This window comes from Staurois parvus, unplaced genomic scaffold (genome assembly GCF_062004578.1).
Source record: "Staurois parvus isolate SC_StPar_1 unplaced genomic scaffold, SC_StPar_1.0 ptg001024l, whole genome shotgun sequence".
NCBI classification, from domain to species: domain Eukaryota; kingdom Metazoa; phylum Chordata; class Amphibia; order Anura; family Ranidae; genus Staurois; species Staurois parvus.
In genome coordinates, this window is record NW_028318820.1 from 209,754 (window position 1) to 228,458 (window position 18,705).

General features: G+C 42.0%; 1 protein-coding gene across 1 annotated transcript; it reads right to left on the reverse strand.

The window, feature by feature from the left end:
- Positions 1 to 3,233: 3,233 nt before the first annotated feature.
- LOC149441133 (uncharacterized) lies at positions 3,234 to 4,199 on the reverse strand. Its single transcript, XM_089657714.1, has one exon. The coding sequence runs from the start codon at positions 4,197 to 4,199 to the stop codon at positions 3,234 to 3,236; it is 966 nt and encodes a 321-aa protein (XP_089513840.1).
- Positions 4,200 to 18,705: the final 14,506 nt, after the last annotated feature.

Consider the following 18,705-nt stretch of genomic DNA (forward strand, 5'->3'; position numbering starts at 1 on the left):
GTCACACGCCTTTCAGGATTGTTAAGGGCTCCTGGACCCCCTTTACTTTCTCTGAGACCTCCAAGTGCTGTTTCCTCTCATGTCTAGGTACCTCTTCTGCTTACTCCTCTCACCGAATCCCCCAAAGGAAAATCAGGAAGAAGAAAAGACCATAGCGTGATACCGCAGTAACTTCTCCTCAAATTAATCTCTCCAGACCACTCACATTCTTTTGCGGGATATAACCCGCTTTTTATTCAAAACAACAGCGATTCTCTTCAAAATTGATCCACTTTTCATGTACACCGATTATATAAGGATTATATAAGGACCCCACAGTTTAGTGTGCAGCAGGATGGCAGACCTCAGCTACAGACTCTTCTCCTTAGACTAAGATGGCCCCTTGGAACGCACCGCTCGGCGTGCGCTCCACTCACCGGAAATGACGTCAGACGACGGACCAGGCAACCGGAAGTGCGTCAACGCGTTTCGCCCCACCCACAGGGCGTTATCAAGACGCTCATTACCACTTCCTAGCCGCTTATAAAGCTTTGGGAGATCCCTCCCACTAATTCCTCTGGCACAAAAACCTGGATACAAGCATATCAATCACCACCATCCATCTGCACACCCATGTGGGATCCCTGTACATCGGAGGCCATTTCAAAAAATACATTACTTAAAAAATACATTGCTTCAAAAACATACTTTACTAAGAAAATATTCTTTAATATAAAAATAAAAATAAATATAAAAATAAAAATAAAAATAAATAAAAATGAAAATAAAAATAAAAATAAAAATAAAAATAAAAAATAAAAATAAAAAATAAATAAATAAATAAATCAATAAATAAATAAATAAAATAAAATAAAAAATATATAAAATAAAAATAAAAATAAAAATAAAAATAAAAATAAAAATAAAATAAAAATAAAAATAATTAAATTTAATCATGAACACGCACTACGGACATATAACTGAATATTACCAATTCGACAAGAAACGATTTATATCAATATCTGCATTCAACCCATTAGGATGCAATGTACCCATTTGGTAAATCCACTTCGTTTCATTTTGGGACACATTTATTACCATATTGCCTCCCCTCCATGGGACTTCTACTCTATCTATCCCACAAAATTTCAACGATGCCGGATCTCTATTATGATATCTTCTAAAATGGTATGATAAACTATGATGTTTGAACCCCTTCTTTATGTTCCTAATGTGTTCTCCCAATCTGGTGGCAAGTTTCCTAGTTGTTCTCCCTATATACTGGAGCTTGCAAGGGCACTCCAGCAAATAGGTCACATGCGTACTATCACATGATATGAATTTATTGATCTTATGGGATCCTCCATTATAACAGGATTGAAAAACCTTTATTTGCTTCTTTTTATCCCCTTTCAGGGTTCTACAAACCAAACACCTCCCACATTTGAAAAAACCAACCCTATCCAAGAAGGTAACCAATTTTTTAGGTACATCTGGAACATTTTTAACAAGTCTAGACCTTAAAGTAGTTGGTTTTTTATATATAAACAAGGGCTTACTAGGTAACACTTTCTCAAGCGTTTCATCCCTCATCAAAATAGGCCAATATTTTTTGATTATGTTTTCAACTAATTTGTAATGCTTAGAATATCCTGTGATAAAAGCCACATCCCCCAACTTGTTTTTACTTACTTTTTTCTTAAGAAGTTCATCTCTACTAATCTTATTAACCTGTTCTAATGACATAGCCAAATTTTCTTCTCTATATCCTTTCTCCCTAAACTTTTGCAATAACACTTCAGCCTGTTCCAAAAAAACACCTTCATCATCACAATTACGTTTGATCCTAATAAGCTGACTCTTAGGAATGGATTTTAGCCAATTTTCATGGTGACAACTAAAACTTGGGATATATCCATTCCTGTCTACTTGCTTAAAATATGTCTTAGTGTAAAACCTGTCATCTTTCTTGTAAATTGTCAGATCCAAAAAATCAACTGCCACCTCACTAATATTTTTAGTAAATGATATGTTATAAGAATTAATCCCCATTTTTTGGATAAACTCCTCCAGTGTCTCTCTTGTACCTCTCCAGATTATAAAGATGTCATCGATAAATCTTCTATACACCAGCAACTCTGTGGTTTGTTTCTTAAAAATAGCTTCACTTTCCCACCTACTCATGAATAAGTTAGCCACCGATGGTGCATACTTGGCCCCCATGGCCACGCCTCTTGCCTGCCTATAATATTTCCCAGAGTACCAAAAGTAATTATGTGACATAGCTAAATTTAGACTATTAAGTAAAAATTCAGTTTGTTGTGGTTTTAAACCTGCCTTAGCCTCCAAGGCCCATCTAACAGATCCTAATGCATCCGTATGCCTTATGTTAGTGTACAGGGAATTGACATCCACACTCGCCATCACACAATTCCCCTCTTCCCTAATTCCCTTAATCAGATTAATCAAATCTCCACTATCCCTCAGGTACGCTGGAAACACTGGAACTAGAGGCTGTAGAAATTTATCCACATATTCACCCAATCTACAAAACAATGAATCTACCCCACTCACAATGGGTCTCCCAGGGGGTTTTTTAAGATCTTTGTGAATTTTTGGTAACTGGTAGATCACAGGTGTTATTGGAGCAGAGGGTACCAGATATTTAGTCTCTTTTTTGTTAAGTATACCTTTTCTACCCCCTTCTTTGACATGTTTTACTAACAAACTCTTATATTTATTGATAGGGTTACCCCTTAACAACTCATATGTTTCAACATCATCTACCAATCTACTTAGTTCTGTATAATAATCCACCTTATTTAGTACTACCAGGCCACCACCCTTGTCGGCTGGCCTTATAACAATATTTTTATTTTCCTCCAGCCTTTTTATACCAATATCTAAATCTTGTTTCTTCCTCATAAAGGGAATGGCTAAATCCTCCAGATCATGTTCCACCATTTTTTTAAACGTTTCTACACAACAGTTGTTGGAAATTTTCGGATTAAACACCGATTTATTCCTCAACTGTGTATGCAGAAAATAATCATCTCCTTTTGCACTATTATACTCAAAATTAGTTTTATTCGCCCAATACTTCTTTAAATTTATTTTCCTTACAAACTTATGTATATCAATATAGGTTTCCAGTTTATTCAGTTTTTTGTCCGGTGCGTATTTCAATCCTAATGCTAAAACTTTTAACTCTTCTTCATTTAAAACAGAATCACTCAAATTAAAGATCCCTTGATTTAAGTTGACCTCTTTCTTTTTCCTTGTCCCCCCTCTGCATCCCCTCCTTTTTGCCAGTAGGGTTCTTGTTGGTTCATAGGAGGTCTCCACCCTCCTCCTCCCCTCCTCGGTGGATAAAAAGGTCCACCTCTTCCCCTCATCTGAAAAGACCCTCTTCCTCCTCCCCCTCTCCACGGGGGTCCCCCATACCCCCCCCTCTGAAAATCCTCCCTCATTGGAGGGTAACCATATTCCTGAGGTGCTAGATTGCCCCAATTGTTAAATGGCTCAAACCTATTATATACTGGCACATTATATTTTGGTGTCCCATTTTGTCCCTTATTTTTTATGGGGGATTTTCTTTTATCCTGAGGGGATTTATTTTTGACCATAGGTGATTTCCCTGTCGTCCTCTCATTTCCTGTTCCTGGTGAGGAGCTCCTAGATTCACTATTATTAATTGTAACATCTTCCTGCCACTTATAAACATTATTATTTTTATAATCCTGCATATCCCGATAGTATTTCTTAATTTTCTTTTTCTGTGTATCTTCATCCACTTTTTTAACATATTCCTGAATTTGTTTAACCTTATCTCCAAACTCACTAGAAGTATTGAAAGGTGTCATTTTATCTTTTAATTCTTGGATTTTATCATCCAACAATTTAAGTTTCCTTTTCCTTCTCTGTACAATAAGTTCCATTAATTTCATTTCCACATTATTAAAGAAAGAAAACCATTCCTCATCCAATTCTTTACTTGTCAAACCATCATTGGGTCCCACCTCCCACCTTAACCTTCTAGGCGTGATCCCCTCTTTAATATATTTTTCTAGAGTGACTACATCCCACCATGCTCTAATCTGTTTATCCAATGAATTCTTAAGGTGCCTAAAATCTTTAGTTAAATCCATATGCTCATAATTCTGTGAAAAAACATCCTCTATATTAACTCTTTTCTGAGATGCAAAATTAAAAATATCCATAGCTGCTAAGTTTCAAAGATGTGATAACACCTCAAATATGTAAAAAAACAAAACCTCAGCGCTCAGGACTTCCTATTTACCATATAAAACCCCGTGAGATGCTGCTGTGCACAGGTACAAAAGACCAAAAACTTTTAACAATGAAAACCAGCGCAAACCCACATGATCAATTACATTACTCAGTGTAAAAAAAACATTAATGTGCTAATAAAATTATATATAATAAATTATATATAAATATTGTTGATACAAAAATATATCTATAAAATTATGAGTCCAGTGAAAAAACAAAGTGACAAAAAATCAGAAAAATCCCAGAAAGTATATATATATAAATAATTAAAGTCCCGTGACAAAATTAATCAAATTAATTTATAATATATTTTCCATATGATTCTTCCGTGTTACGGATCCCTTCACCATCCACCAGTGCAGAAATCAACATTAACCGCACTCACCAGATAATGGTGAGTCACACGCCTTTCAGGATTGTTAAGGGCTCCTGGACCCCCTTTACTTTCTCTGAGACCTCCAAGTGCTGTTTCCTCTCATGTCTCATGACCTCCTATGAACCAACAAGAACCCTACTGGCAAAAAGGAGGGGATGCAGAGGGGGGACAAGGAAAAAGAAAGAGGTCAACTTAAATCAAGGGATCTTTAATTTGAGTGATTCTGTTTTAAATGAAGAAGAGTTAAAAGTTTTAGCATTAGGATTGAAATACGCACCGGACAAAAAACTGAATAAACTGGAAACCTATATTGATATACATAAGTTTGTAAGGAAAATAAATTTAAAGAAGTATTGGGCGAATAAAACTAATTTTGAGTATAATAGTGCAAAAGGAGATGATTATTTTCTGCATACACAGTTGAGGAATAAATCGGTGTTTAATCCGAAAATTTCCAACAACTGTTGTGTAGAAACGTTTAAAAAAATGGTGGAACATGATCTGGAGGATTTAGCCATTCCCTTTATGAGGAAGAAACAAGATTTAGATATTGGTATAAAAAGGCTGGAGGAAAATAAAAATATTGTTATAAGGCCAGCCGACAAGGGTGGTGGCCTGGTAGTACTAAATAAGGTGGATTATTATACAGAACTAAGTAGATTGGTAGATGATGTTGAAACATATGAGTTGTTAAGGGGTAACCCTATCAATAAATATAAGAGTTTGTTAGTAAAACATGTCAAAGAAGGGGGTAGAAAAGGTATACTTAACAAAAAAGAGACTAAATATCTGGTACCCTCTGCTCCAATAACACCTGTGATCTACCAGTTACCAAAAATTCACAAAGATCTTAAAAAACCCCCTGGGAGACCCATTGTGAGTGGGGTAGATTCATTGTTTTGTAGATTGGGTGAATATGTGGATAAATTTCTACAGCCTCTAGTTCCAGTGTTTCCAGCGTACCTGAGGGATAGTGGAGATTTGATTAATCTGATTAAGGGAATTAGGGAAGAGGGGAATTGTGTGATGGCGAGTGTGGATGTCAATTCCCTGTACACTAACATAAGGCATACGGATGCATTAGGATCTGTTAGATGGGCCTTGGAGGCTAAGGCAGGTTTAAAACCACAACAAACTGAATTTTTACTTAATAGTCTAAATTTAGCTATGTCACATAATTACTTTTGGTACTCTGGGAAATATTATAGGCAGGCAAGAGGCGTGGCCATGGGGGCCAAGTATGCACCATCGGTGGCTAACTTATTCATGAGTAGGTGGGAAAGTGAAGCTATTTTTAAGAAACAAACCACAGAGTTGCTGGTGTATAGAAGATTTATCGATGACATCTTTATAATCTGGAGAGGTACAAGAGAGACACTGGAGGAGTTTATCCAAAAAATGGGGATTAATTCTTATAACATATCATTTACTAAAAATATTAGTGAGGTGGCAGTTGATTTTTTGGATCTGACAATTTACAAGAAAGATGACAGGTTTTACACTAAGACATATTTTAAGCAAGTAGACAGGAATGGATATATCCCAAGTTTTAGTTGTCACCATGAAAATTGGCTAAAATCCATTCCTAAGAGTCAGCTTATTAGGATCAAACGTAATTGTGATGATGAAGGTGTTTTTTTGGAACAGGCTGAAGTGTTATTGCAAAAGTTTAGGGAGAAAGGATATAGAGAAGAAAATTTGGCTATGTCATTAGAACAGGTTAATAAGATTAGTAGAGATGAACTTCTTAAGAAAAAAGTAAGTAAAAACAAGTTGGGGGATGTGGCTTTTATCACAGGATATTCTAAGCATTACAAATTAGTTGAAAACATAATCAAAAAATATTGGCCTATTTTGATGAGGGATGAAACGCTTGAGAAAGTGTTACCTAGTAAGCCCTTGTTTATATATAAAAAACCAACTACTTTAAGGTCTAGACTTGTTAAAAATGTTCCAGATGTACCTAAAAAATTGGTTACCTTCTTGGATAGGGTTGGTTTTTTCAAATGTGGGAGGTGTTTGGTTTGTAGAACCCTGAAAGGGGATAAAAAGAAGCAAATAAAGGTTTTTCAATCCTGTTATAATGGAGGATCCCATAAGATCAATAAATTCATATCATGTGATAGTACGCATGTGACCTATTTGCTGGAGTGCCCTTGCAAGCTCCAGTATATAGGGAGAACAACTAGGAAACTTGCCACCAGATTGGGAGAACACATTAGGAACATAAAGAAGGGGTTCAAACATCATAGTTTATCATACCATTTTAGAAGATATCATAATAGAGATCCGGCATCGTTGAAATTTTGTGGGATAGATAGAGTAGAAGTCCCATGGAGGGGAGGCAATATGGTAATAAATGTGTCCCAAAATGAAACGAAGTGGATTTACCAAATGGGTACATTGCATCCTAATGGGTTGAATGCAGATATTGATATAAATTGTTTCTTGTCGAATTGGTAATATTCAGTTATATGTCCGTAGTGCGTGTTCATGATTAAATTTAATTATTTTTATTTTTAATTTTATTTTTATTTTTAATTTTATTTTTATTTTTATTTTTATTTTTATTCTTTTCTTATTTTATTTTATTTTTATTTTTATTCTTTTCTTATTTTATTTTATTTTATTTTTATTTTTATTTTATTTTTATTTTATTTTTATTTTTAATTTTATTTTTATTTTTATTTTTATTTTTATTTTATTTTATTTTATATATTTTTTATTTTATTTTATTTATTTATTTATTGATTTATTTATTTATTTATTTTTTATTTTTATTTTATTTTATTTTATATTTATTTTTATATTTTTTATTTTTATATTTTTTATTTTTATTTTTATTTTTATTTTTATTTTTATTTTTATTTTTATTTTTATTTTTATAGAATATTTTCTTAGTAAAGTATGTTTTTGAAGCAATGTATGTTTTTGAAGCAATGTATGTTTTTGAAGCAATGTATGTTTTTGAAGCAATGTATGTTTTTGAAGCAATGTATGTTTTTAAGCAATGTATTTTTTAAGTAATGTATTTTTTAAGTAATGTATTTTTTAAGTAATGTATTTTTTAAGTAATGTATTTTTTAAGTAATGTATTTTTTAAGTAATGTATTTTTTAAGTAATGTATTTTTTAAGTAATGTATTTTTTAAGTAATGTATTTTTTAAGTAATGTATTTTTTAAGTAATGTATTTTTTAAGTAATGTATTTTTTAAGTAATGTATTTTTTAAGTAATGTATTTTTTAAGTAATGTATTTTTTAAGTAATGTATTTTTTAAGTAATGTATTTTTTGAAATGGCCTCCGATGTACAGGGATCCCACATGGGTGTGCAGATGGATGGTGGTGATTGATATGCTTGTATCCAGGTTTTTGTGCCAGAGGAATTAGTGGGAGGGATCTCCCAAAGCTTTATAAGCGGCTAGGAAGTGGTAATGAGCGTCTTGATAACGCCCTGTGGGTGGGGCGAAACGCGTTGACGCACTTCCGGTTGCCTGGTCCGTCGTCTGACGTCATTTCCGGTGAGTGGAGCGCACGCCGAGCGGTGCGTTCCAAGGGGCCATCTTAGTCTAAGGAGAAGAGTCTGTAGCTGAGGTCTGCCATCCTGCTGCACACTAAACTGTGGGGTCCTTATATAATCCTTATATAATCGGTGTACATGAAAAGTGGATCAATTTTGAAGAGAATCGCTGTTGTTTTGAATAAAAAGCGGGTTATATCCCGCAAAAGAATGTGAGTGGTCTGGAGAGATTAATTTGAGGAGAAGTTACTGCGGTATCACGCTATGGTCTTTTCTTCTTCCTGATTTTCCTTTGGGGGATTCGGTGAGAGGAGTAAGCAGAAGAGGTACCTAGACATGAGAGGAAACAGCACTTGGAGGTCTCAGAGAAAGTAAAGGGGGTCCAGGAGCCCTTAACAATCCTGAAAGGCGTGTGACTCACCATTATCTGGTGAGTGCGGTTAATGTTGATTTCTGCACTGGTGGATGGTGAAGGGATCCGTAACACGGAAGAATCATATGGAAAATATATTATAAATTAATTTGATTAATTTTGTCACGGGACTTTAATTATTTATATATATATACTTTCTGGGATTTTTCTGATTTTTTGTCACTTTGTTTTTTCACTGGACTCATAATTTTATAGATATATTTTTGTATCAACAATATTTATATATAATTTATTATATATAATTTTATTAGCACATTAATGTTTTTTTTACACTGAGTAATGTAATTGATCATGTGGGTTTGCGCTGGTTTTCATTGTTAAAAATTTTTGCAAATAACCTCCTTTTTTTAATTGGATATCAGCCTTTAGCTCACCTTTTTGGTTATGTTAAACATAGTTGATCTGCATGAGAGAGAGAATATATATTGTGACATCATGAAAGGTGAGGTGATTGGATGCTGAGGCCCTGATTTACTAATGTATCTAGACGGCGCCTAGGTACATTTCCGTGGGCTAATGTCTGCTTTTCATTAGAGTCCGTCTACTTTTAGATGGCAGACACTTATTAAAGAGAGCATCTAACAAGTAGACTCGAAAGCGAATTTACGAACTAGGCACAATACAGGAATCCATCTAAGAAAGCAGATGTGCTAGAAGCATGTCTAACACAAAGAAAAATCACTGCAGAAACATGTTCACATTGAAATTTGCTTTCATAAGCATTGGGACTTTTAAATATATTACATTTAAAAAAAAAAAAAAAAAAAATGGGTAAATCGTTTTTTAAAGGAATGCATGACAGTCAAGAACTAGACACTTCTCCAGCATGTATGCACGGATATAAATGAGCATGTGCAGGACACAAGTTAGCTGTCTGCCGTGGGCGCTTTCTTTTCAGACGCTCTTTTAATAGTAAATCTCTGTGTGGAGTCCTCTGCAAGTCTGCAATCGATCGTGTCTACTGTGTGTGACAACCAGCACTAAGTGTAGCTAGGCATCTTTTATGTAAAACAATTACAGAAATAATTATAAGGGATAAGAAACAAAAATAGAATCACTAGAATTAAAATCAAATTGTTAATGGCCAGGAATTTCTTCTTTATGGTGGCCATGGGCTCTGCTGGGCCAGGGATAAGGTCCATATTGTGTACCGGCTCCAGGGTTTTGTAAGAAGCCACTGATTTAGCGCTACCCTGGAACTGGCTCGCCTTCCTCTTGAAATGGTCCAGTTCCAATACTGCATCACATAACTGGTATTAGTGTGTGCCTTGACCAGTAAAACTGTGTAGTCTTCCATCCAGCTGACACTGTAAAGATCACCGAGGTATCGGTCTTCTCAGTGTAAAAGGACTCATGAGGGTTGGTGGCTATGGTAGCAGAAACTTCAATGTTGGGTAAATGATTTTCATGGAGCCAGATTCACAGGTCTCTATGTATAGAACAATCTTTTTGTACATCTTGTTATCATACATATATTTAACTGGCTTGTTCAGTTCTTCGATGTGGAGGTCATCACTTGGAAAGGATAGCAGACCCGGAGCTCCATGATCAATGAGGCTGATTAAGAGAGTGGACCTAACGACCATATCTTTATCACTAGAGATGAGCGAAGTATTCAAAAATTCGATTCGACTGATTCGGCGAATTCGTGGAAAATTTTCGAGTCGAATATATTCGCTGCAAATTTAACTTATAAAAGGGTGTTTCTAGGCTTCAGAGAGCCTTTATATTAGTGCAGAACACTGTACCTTTAATTTAAATGCCCTTGGAGTCTGCTGGGGAAGAGAAATAATACTGTCAGTCAGTATGACATGCAGATGAGTGCTGTCGATCTTAGAATCACTGCACACTTCACTCATTTGGGCAGTCACGGGGCCAAAACCAGAGTGTGGAGCCACTTTGTGGCGGTGGAGGCAGCAGCAATGGGAGGCCATACAGCACCCTATGACAAAAATGGAAACCACCAGCAGTGTGAGGAGACCTGAAAGTGACACATGGCAGAGTGTGGCGATGGAGACAGCAGCAATGGGAGGCCGTACAGGGACCCATGACAGATTACGGGCCTGGCAGCAGCATGAGGAGTTGGTACGGGGGCCCATGGCAGATTACGGGCCTGGCAGCAGCATGAGGAGTTGGTACGGGGGCCCATGGCAGATTACGGGCCTGGCAGCAGCAATGGGAGGCCGTACAGGGACCCATGACACACTCTGGAAATGGCAGCAGCATGAGGAGTCGGTACAGGGGCCCATGACACACTCTGGACCTGGCAGCAGCATGAGGAGGCGGTACAGGGGCGCATGACAGATTACGAGCCTGGCAGCAGCAACTTGGACAGGAGGACGTTCAGCTTCTGCACCGTCGGGTGCGTGCTCGCAAACTGTTGTCTCTTGGAAACGGATTCCAAGAAAGACTGCTGACGGGATCCGTGAAGAGGAGTAGCAGGAGAAGGAGCATCTGAACGAGCGGAATATGCCAACAAGCGACAACAGGGGCCCATGACAGATTACGGGCCTGGCAGCAGCATGAGGAGTCGGTACGGGGGACCATGGCAGATTAGGGGCCTGGCAGCAGCAATGGGAGGCCATACAGCACCCTATGACAAAAATGGAACACACCAGCAGTGTGAGGAGACCTGAAAGTGGCACATGGCAGAGTGTGGCGATGGAGACAGCAGCAATGGGAGGCCGTACAGGGACCCATGAGAGACTCTGGACCTGGCAGCAGCATGAGGAGGCGGTATAGGGGCCCATGGCAGATTAGGGGCCTGGCAGCAGCTATGGGAGGCCCGTAATCTGCCAGCACCCTATGACAAAAAATGGAACACACCAGCAGTGTGAGGAGACCTGAAAGTGGCACATGTTTGGGGCATGATTCATGGCGGATTTAGTCAGTTGTGTCAGGAACTGGTGGTTTGAAATCCAGACTAATCCACGCCTGATTCATTTTCACAAACGTGAGTTTCTCCACACTTTGGGTGGACAGTCGTGTCCTCCGCGGAGTTACAATACCTCCTGCCGCACTAAACACGCGCTCCGATGCCACGCTACTGGCCGGGCATGACAGCCTTTCAAGGGCAAATTCAGCTAGTTGGGGCCAAAGGTCAAGTTTCGTTGCCCAGTAGTCAAGAGGATTGTCTACCTCGGTTGGCAGGGTGCTGTCCAAGTAGGCCCAAGCCTGTTTGAGGTCCTGCTCCAGGTCCACCTGATGCTGCTGCGGCTGGTTAGTAGTTTCCTCACTGCGCTGGTGAAGAAAGCTACTCATCATCGACTGCAGACTGAGGCAGCCGCTGCTGGTGGAGCTGCCACTGCTCCTACCACCCCACCCCTCCCCTGCTGCCATGGCAGCGGAACGCGAGCGCACAGGGCCCACAGTGTCTGAGGATGGACGTTGGCGCACAAAGGCAGAGACCAACTGACTACATAGGTGGTTTTTATAGTACGTTATTTTGGCCTCCCTCTCAGCAGGTGTGAAAGGCCACCATTTTTGAACGGTAGCGAGGGTCCAACAAGGTGGACAGCCAAAAGTCATCCCTCTGTCTGATGGTTATTATTCGGCTGTCGCTACGCAAGCAACCGAGCATGCTATGGGCCATTTGTGCCAAGGAATGCGAGGGACTCCCTGCCTCCATCTCCACAGCATACTGCCACGGTGCGTCTGGGTCCTCTGTCTCCTCCTCCTCCTCCTCTACCAGATGCTCCTGCTCCTCCACTCCTGTCCGCTGAGTGGAAAAACCACCCATTTCACTCAATAATTCCTGAGCACCAATGTCCTCCTCTACCTCCTCCTCTTCTTCCTGTCCTGCCCCCACAGGGGTCATGTGGCGTTGAGATCTGTGCGCCACGTCTACCGCACCCTGACCAGCCATTGTTAACAGCATTTGTTCCAGGACGTGCAACAGAGGAATGACGTCGTTCATCCCATAGTCCTGCCGACTCACGAATAGCGTGGCCTCCTCAAAGGGCCTGAGCAAGCGGCAGGTGTCACGCATGAGCTGCCAATGGCTGACATCTAAGTTACACAGGGAGTACCTTTTATCCGCTTTTAACATCAGGAAATCTGTGATGGCCTTTCGCTGTTCGTAAAGGCGGTCTAACATATGTAGGGTTGAATTCCACCTTGTTGCAACGTCACAGCATGAGGAGTCGGTACGGGGGCCCATGGCAGATTATGGGCCTGGCAGCAGCAATGGGAGGCCCGTAATCCGCCAGCACCCTATGACAAAATGTAACACACCAGCAGTGTGAGGAGATCTGAAAGTGGCACATGGCAGAGTGTGGCGATGGAGACAGCAGCAATGGGAGGCCGTACAGGGACCCATGAGAGACTCTGGACTTGGCAGCATCATGAGGAGGCGGTATAGGGGCCCATGGCAGATTAGGGGCCTGGCAGCAGCTATGGGAGGCCCGTAATCTGCCAGCACCCTATGAAAAAAAATGGGACACACCAGCAGTGTGAGGAGACCTGAAAGTGGCACATGGCATGAGACACTGTGGACCTGGCAGCAGCATGAGGAGGCGGTACAGGGGCCCATGGCAGATTAGGGGCCTGGCAGCAGCTATGGGAGGCCCGTAATCTGCCAGCACCCTATGACAAAAAATGGAACACACCAGCAGTGTGAGGAGACCTGAAAGTGGCACATGGCATGAGACACTGTGGACCTGGCAGCAGCATGAGGAGGCGGTACAGGGGCCCATGGCAGATTAGGGGCCTGGCAGCAGCTATGGGAGGCCCGTAATCTGCCAGCACCCTATGACAAAAAATGGAACACACCAGCAGTGTGAGGAGACCTGAAAGTGGCACATGTTTGGGGCATGATTCATGGCGGATTTAGTCAGTTGTGTCAGGAACTGGTGGTTTGAAATCCAGACTAATCCACGCCTGATTCATTTTCACAAACGTGAGTCTCTCCACACTTTGGGTGGACAGTCGTGTCCTCCGGAGTTACAATACCTCCTGCCGCACTAAACACGCGCTCCGATGCCACGCTACTGGCCGGGCATGACAGCCTTTCAAGGGCAAATTCAGCTAGTTGGGGCCAAAGGTCAAGTTTCGTTGCCCAGTAGTCAAGGGGATTGTCTACCTCGGTTGGCAGGGTGCTGTCCAAGTAGGCCCAAGCCTGTTGTTTGAGGTCCTGCTCCAGGTCCACCTGATGCTGCTGCTGCTGCTGCTGCTGCGGCTGGTTAGTAGTTTCCTCACTGCGCTGGTGAAGAAAGCTACTCATCATCGACTGCAGACTGAGGCAGCCGCTGCTGGTGGAGCTGCCACTGCTCCTACCACCCCACCCCTCCCCTGCTGCCATGGCAGCGGAACGCGAGCGCACAGGGCCCACAGTGTCTGAGGATGGACGTTGGCGCACAAAGGCAGAGACCAACTGACTACATAGGTGGTTTTTATAGTACGTTATTTTGGCCTCCCTCTCAGCAGGTGTGAAAAAGGCCACCATTTTTGAACGGTAGCGAGGGTCCAACAAGGTGGACAGCCAAAAGTCATCTCTCTGTCTGATGGTTATTATTCGGCTGTCGCTACGCAAGCAACCGAGCATGCTATGGGCCATTTGTGCCAAGGAATGCGAGGGACTCCCTGCCTCCATCTCCACAGCATACTGCCACGGTGCGTCTGGGTCCTCTGTCTCCTCCTCCTCCTCCTCTACCAGATGCTCCTGCTCCTCCACTCCTGTCCGCTGAGTGGAAAAACCACCCATTTCACTCAATAATTCCTGAGCACAAATGTCCTCCTCCTACCTCCTCCCCTTCTTCCTGTCCTGCCCCCACAGGGGTCATGTGGCGTTGTGATCTGTGCGCCACGTCTACCGCACCCTGACCAGCCATTGTTAACAGCATTTGTTCCAGGACGTGCAACAGAGGAATGACGTTGTTCATCCCATAGTCCTGCCGACTCACGAATAGCGTGGCCTCCTCAAAGGGCCTGAGCAAGCGGCAGGTGTCACGCATGAGCTGCCAATGGCTGACATCGAAGTTACACAGGGGGGTACCTTTATCCGCTTGTAACATTAGGAAATCGGTGATGGTCTTTCGCTGTTCGTAAAGGCGGTCTACCATGTGTAGGGTTGAATTCCACCTTGTTGCAACGTCGCAGATCAGGCGATGATGTGGAATTCCGTTCTGCCGCTGCAGCTCAAGGAGGGTGTGCTTTGCGGTGTAGGAATGGCTGAAATGCATGCAAAGTTTACGTGACATTTTAAGGATGTCTTGCAGTGGGATGGTGGATTTTAGGAACCGCTTGACAACCAGATTGAACACGTGAGCCATGCATGGCGCATGGCACAACTTTCCTTGACGCAGAGCAGACACCATGTTCTTTCCGTTGTCGGTCAACATGGTTCCGATTTTCAGTTTGCGCGGAGACAGCCATCTGTCGATTTCTCTGTTCATTACACTGAGAAGTTCCTCCCCTGTGTGACTACGTTCGCCTGGACCTGGCAGCAGCATGAGGAGGCGGTACAGGGGCCCATGGAAGATTAGGGGCCTGGCAGCAGCTATGGGAGGCCCGTAATCTGCCAGCACCCCATGACAAAAAATGGAACACACCAGCAGTGTGTGAGGAGACCTGAAAGTGGCACATGGCAGAGTGTGGCGATGGAGACAGCAGCAATGGGAGGCCGTACAGGGACCCATGAGAGACTCTGGACCTGGCAGCAGCATGAGGAGGCGGTACAGGGGCCCATGGCAGATTAGGGGCCTGGCAGCAGCTATGGGAGGCCCGTAATCTGCCAGCACCCTATGACAAAAAATGGAACACACCAGCAGTGTGAGGAGACCTGAAAGTGGCACATGGCAGAGTGTGGCGATGGAGACAACCCACCGACTGTTTTGCTCGCTGCCAAGCTGCCACCCTCTTCTCCTGATGATGCGGAAGCAATAGCCTGATGACGAGGCTGCCAAGTGCGATCAGCCTCATCATCATCAATTAGGGTCTCCGCCTCACTACTAGCCCCCTCGGCTGCGTGTCTGTCAGGAGACAGACCTGTCTCTAGACCGGCTACCAAGCCACTCTCCTCGCCACTACTTCTTCGCCTGGCTGCTGAAGAGGCGGATGTCTCCCCCCGTTCCTGACCGCCCTCTGTTAGCTCTTCCTCACTGTACTGGATGACACCGGGAGCACTGGCCTCTGGCTGCGAATAGTGCTGCCTCGACCCCTTCCTCTGCTGCCACGTCTGCTCGCTCCTAAAACATTGCCTCCTCTGCATGTTGTCTGACATACTCTTTAATTAAACAATTCTGTGTCTGTCCCTGAGTAACAATTCTGTGTCCCTCAGTAACAATTCTGTGTCCCTCAGTAACAATTCTGTGTCCCTCAGTAACGGTTCTGTGTCCCTGAGTAACGGTTCTGTGTCCCTGAGTAACGGTTCTGTGTCCCTGAGTAACGGTTCTGTGTCCCTGAGTAACGGTTCTGTGTCCCTGAGTAACGGTTCTGTGTCCCTGAGTAACGGTTCTGTGTCCCTGAGTAACGGTTCTGTGTCCCTGAGTAACGGTTCTGTGTCCCTGAGTAACGGTTCTGTGTCCCTGAGTAACGGTTCTGTGTCCCTGAGTAACGGTTCTGTGTCCCTGAGTAACGGTTCTGTGTCCGTCCCTGAGTAACGGTTCTCTGTCCCTAACTCTCTCCCTGAATACAGCCAGGTCTGCCTCTGTTGAATGACTGGAGGCAAATGGAGAATTCTAAAATGGCCGCCATTTATAGCTCGACCATTACACTGTGCTGGCTGCTGATTGGCTAATGCGATCACATGTCATGAATGAATGCATTATGGGTCAGCGCGCCTTGTCTGCGCGCCTTCCCAGAGATCCCCGCCACGTCGCCGCCATTTTTGGAAAAATTTTCCCAATATTCGAAACGAATTCCACTTCGCCTACTTCGATTCGCTCATCTCTCACCTTCCCAGATCCTTCTTCTTTTTTTTTTTTTTCAATTCACCGCCTCTCTTGTGTAGTCCTTAAGCACTCTCACATACACATGTATACTGTTGGGCCCATTTTTAATGATTCCCTTGGTTGGATTCTCTTATCTGCAATATCATCATACATCATCACCATGATCTACTTGATTTGATAAGCTTGGCAGTGATGTCTGTAGTTGTAGGAGCCATTGGAGCAAGCCACCAGGACCACCCACTGCTTCTATCCAACCTCTGGGTCATCCATGGGCATGGATGTGGCTAGGACAGTAAGGCTGAGGATTATTGTTACAGGAAGCATCTTACATTTAGTAACAGGACCCTGCTCCCCTGCAGCGGTCTGCACTCTGGGTGTTATCACAGCAATGAGATCAGATTGTGATATCTCAACAAAATAAAATAAAAATGGAGGCCTGGATAGATATTGAGTATTACAAATTAATTGGGTTGTGTTTTTTTAATTGTGGTGCTTTGATGCAGGGAAGATGCGCTTTAAGCAGGCCACAGATGAGCTGAAAAGCAAATTAACATTCATGTTGATAGTTGGATCATTTGTTTTTTCGCATCATTAGTGTGTGTGCAACGACATGCAATTTTCGGACCATAGCTGAAAATGCCTTATCTTGCATGGTGGAAATCGGGACCGAATTTCGAACAGTTGATGGGGATTCATATGAAAAAAACACACTGAAAACAAACTGTGCATGAGCTAGGAGGGGAGGGGGTGAAAAACCACAAGTTAATGTATAATCAGAAATCATATATACTCACCAGCGGGGATCCTGGCTCCACACCTGATGGTGTTGGTCCTTCCCCAAAATATCCTAAACCAGCCTCCGGGACACCAGTATGACTAGAAATGTAAGAACAAAGCAAGTGAGCCTTGACATGGGTGAAGGAGGATTGGTTGTTGGCCATAGCCGCCATATCCTATGAAAAACACATATTGGTTCTTTAACTGACCCCCTTCAGTGTAAGGACATTGAGTTCTCTAAAGTGATCTATATTATACTTGGAAATTATTCAGCTTTAACTACAATAAACCAAAGAGCGCATCTAAGTGTAGATGAAACAAACATTTATTGTGCACAATTAAAAACCACTTGCAGGAAAGCAGGTGAAATATGGCATCTAGTCCATCGGGGATAAACCGCCTCAGTGTGAAGGTCCTGTCATCACAATGTGTAGTAACCAGATCCTCCCTATCACTATTCCAGGCTGATCCGGCAAGATGGTGGTGCCCGGAAGTGAGGGCTGGAGCTCACATTGGTGTAATGACATCAGAGCGTTGTGATGCGTTCCACGAGCATGCGCACTGTAGGTCTCGTCACAGGCACGCTCCTTTGTCAAGCTGACGGAGGAGGAATATTTTCGGCTATTAACACAAGATGTGAAGTCAGTTGAAGGCTGCCATTCTTAAAGTGACAGGGACTATATGCAATATACTTTTTAATAAAGGATTAAAAGAGCAGTGCAAATAAATCATGATAAATTGTATAAATTGTGCAAATTACATAAACAATAAAAATGGGTTAAGCCATGGCAACAACCATCATAGAAGGTGTAAATTGTACAACCCAAAAATAAATGCATATGCTGTTAAATTATGAGACTCTGAGCATATATAAAATCAGGACACTTCCTAAGCCTTAATAGAGGTGAGACAACTAATATAATATAAAAACATAAGATATAATAAAACTGTATCATGCTAATCCTAATATACTCACTGGTATGTCGAGGAAAAAAATCACTCTGATTGGACCAGCCACCTCCATATTTTCCCAGAAATTTCTAAATTCAATTTTCATGTAAACGGAAAAAAATTTGTGTATATAGTAGGTTGAAATATATCAAACTACATGATGGAAACTTCAAAATCTTCATTCATACCCCTTGGTGAGAGAGTATGCAGGGAGTAATTGTTAAAAGGTTTCTCTGACACACAACCTATGGAATCGCTCAGCCTCTGGCAATGTTTTGGGGATGTGATCTAACACCGACTCGACATCCGATGGTTGATTTGTGATATTCTGCAAAGTGTACGGGAACACTGTTTGTCTTGTCTTTCCCCTCCTCTATTAGCCGTCCATGGCATATAGTTCGGCCCAAATAAAATTTTTAGCGCATGGGCAAGATAGGCAGTATACTAGATAAAATCAGAGGAGCAATTATAGAAATTGTCAAATTTT

Bases quoted from the DNA above. Each gene is read 5' to 3' on its own strand.
- LOC149441133 (XM_089657714.1), bottom strand. From the start codon at position 4,199: ATGGATATTTTTAATTTTGCATCTCAGAAAAGAGTTAATATAGAGGAT.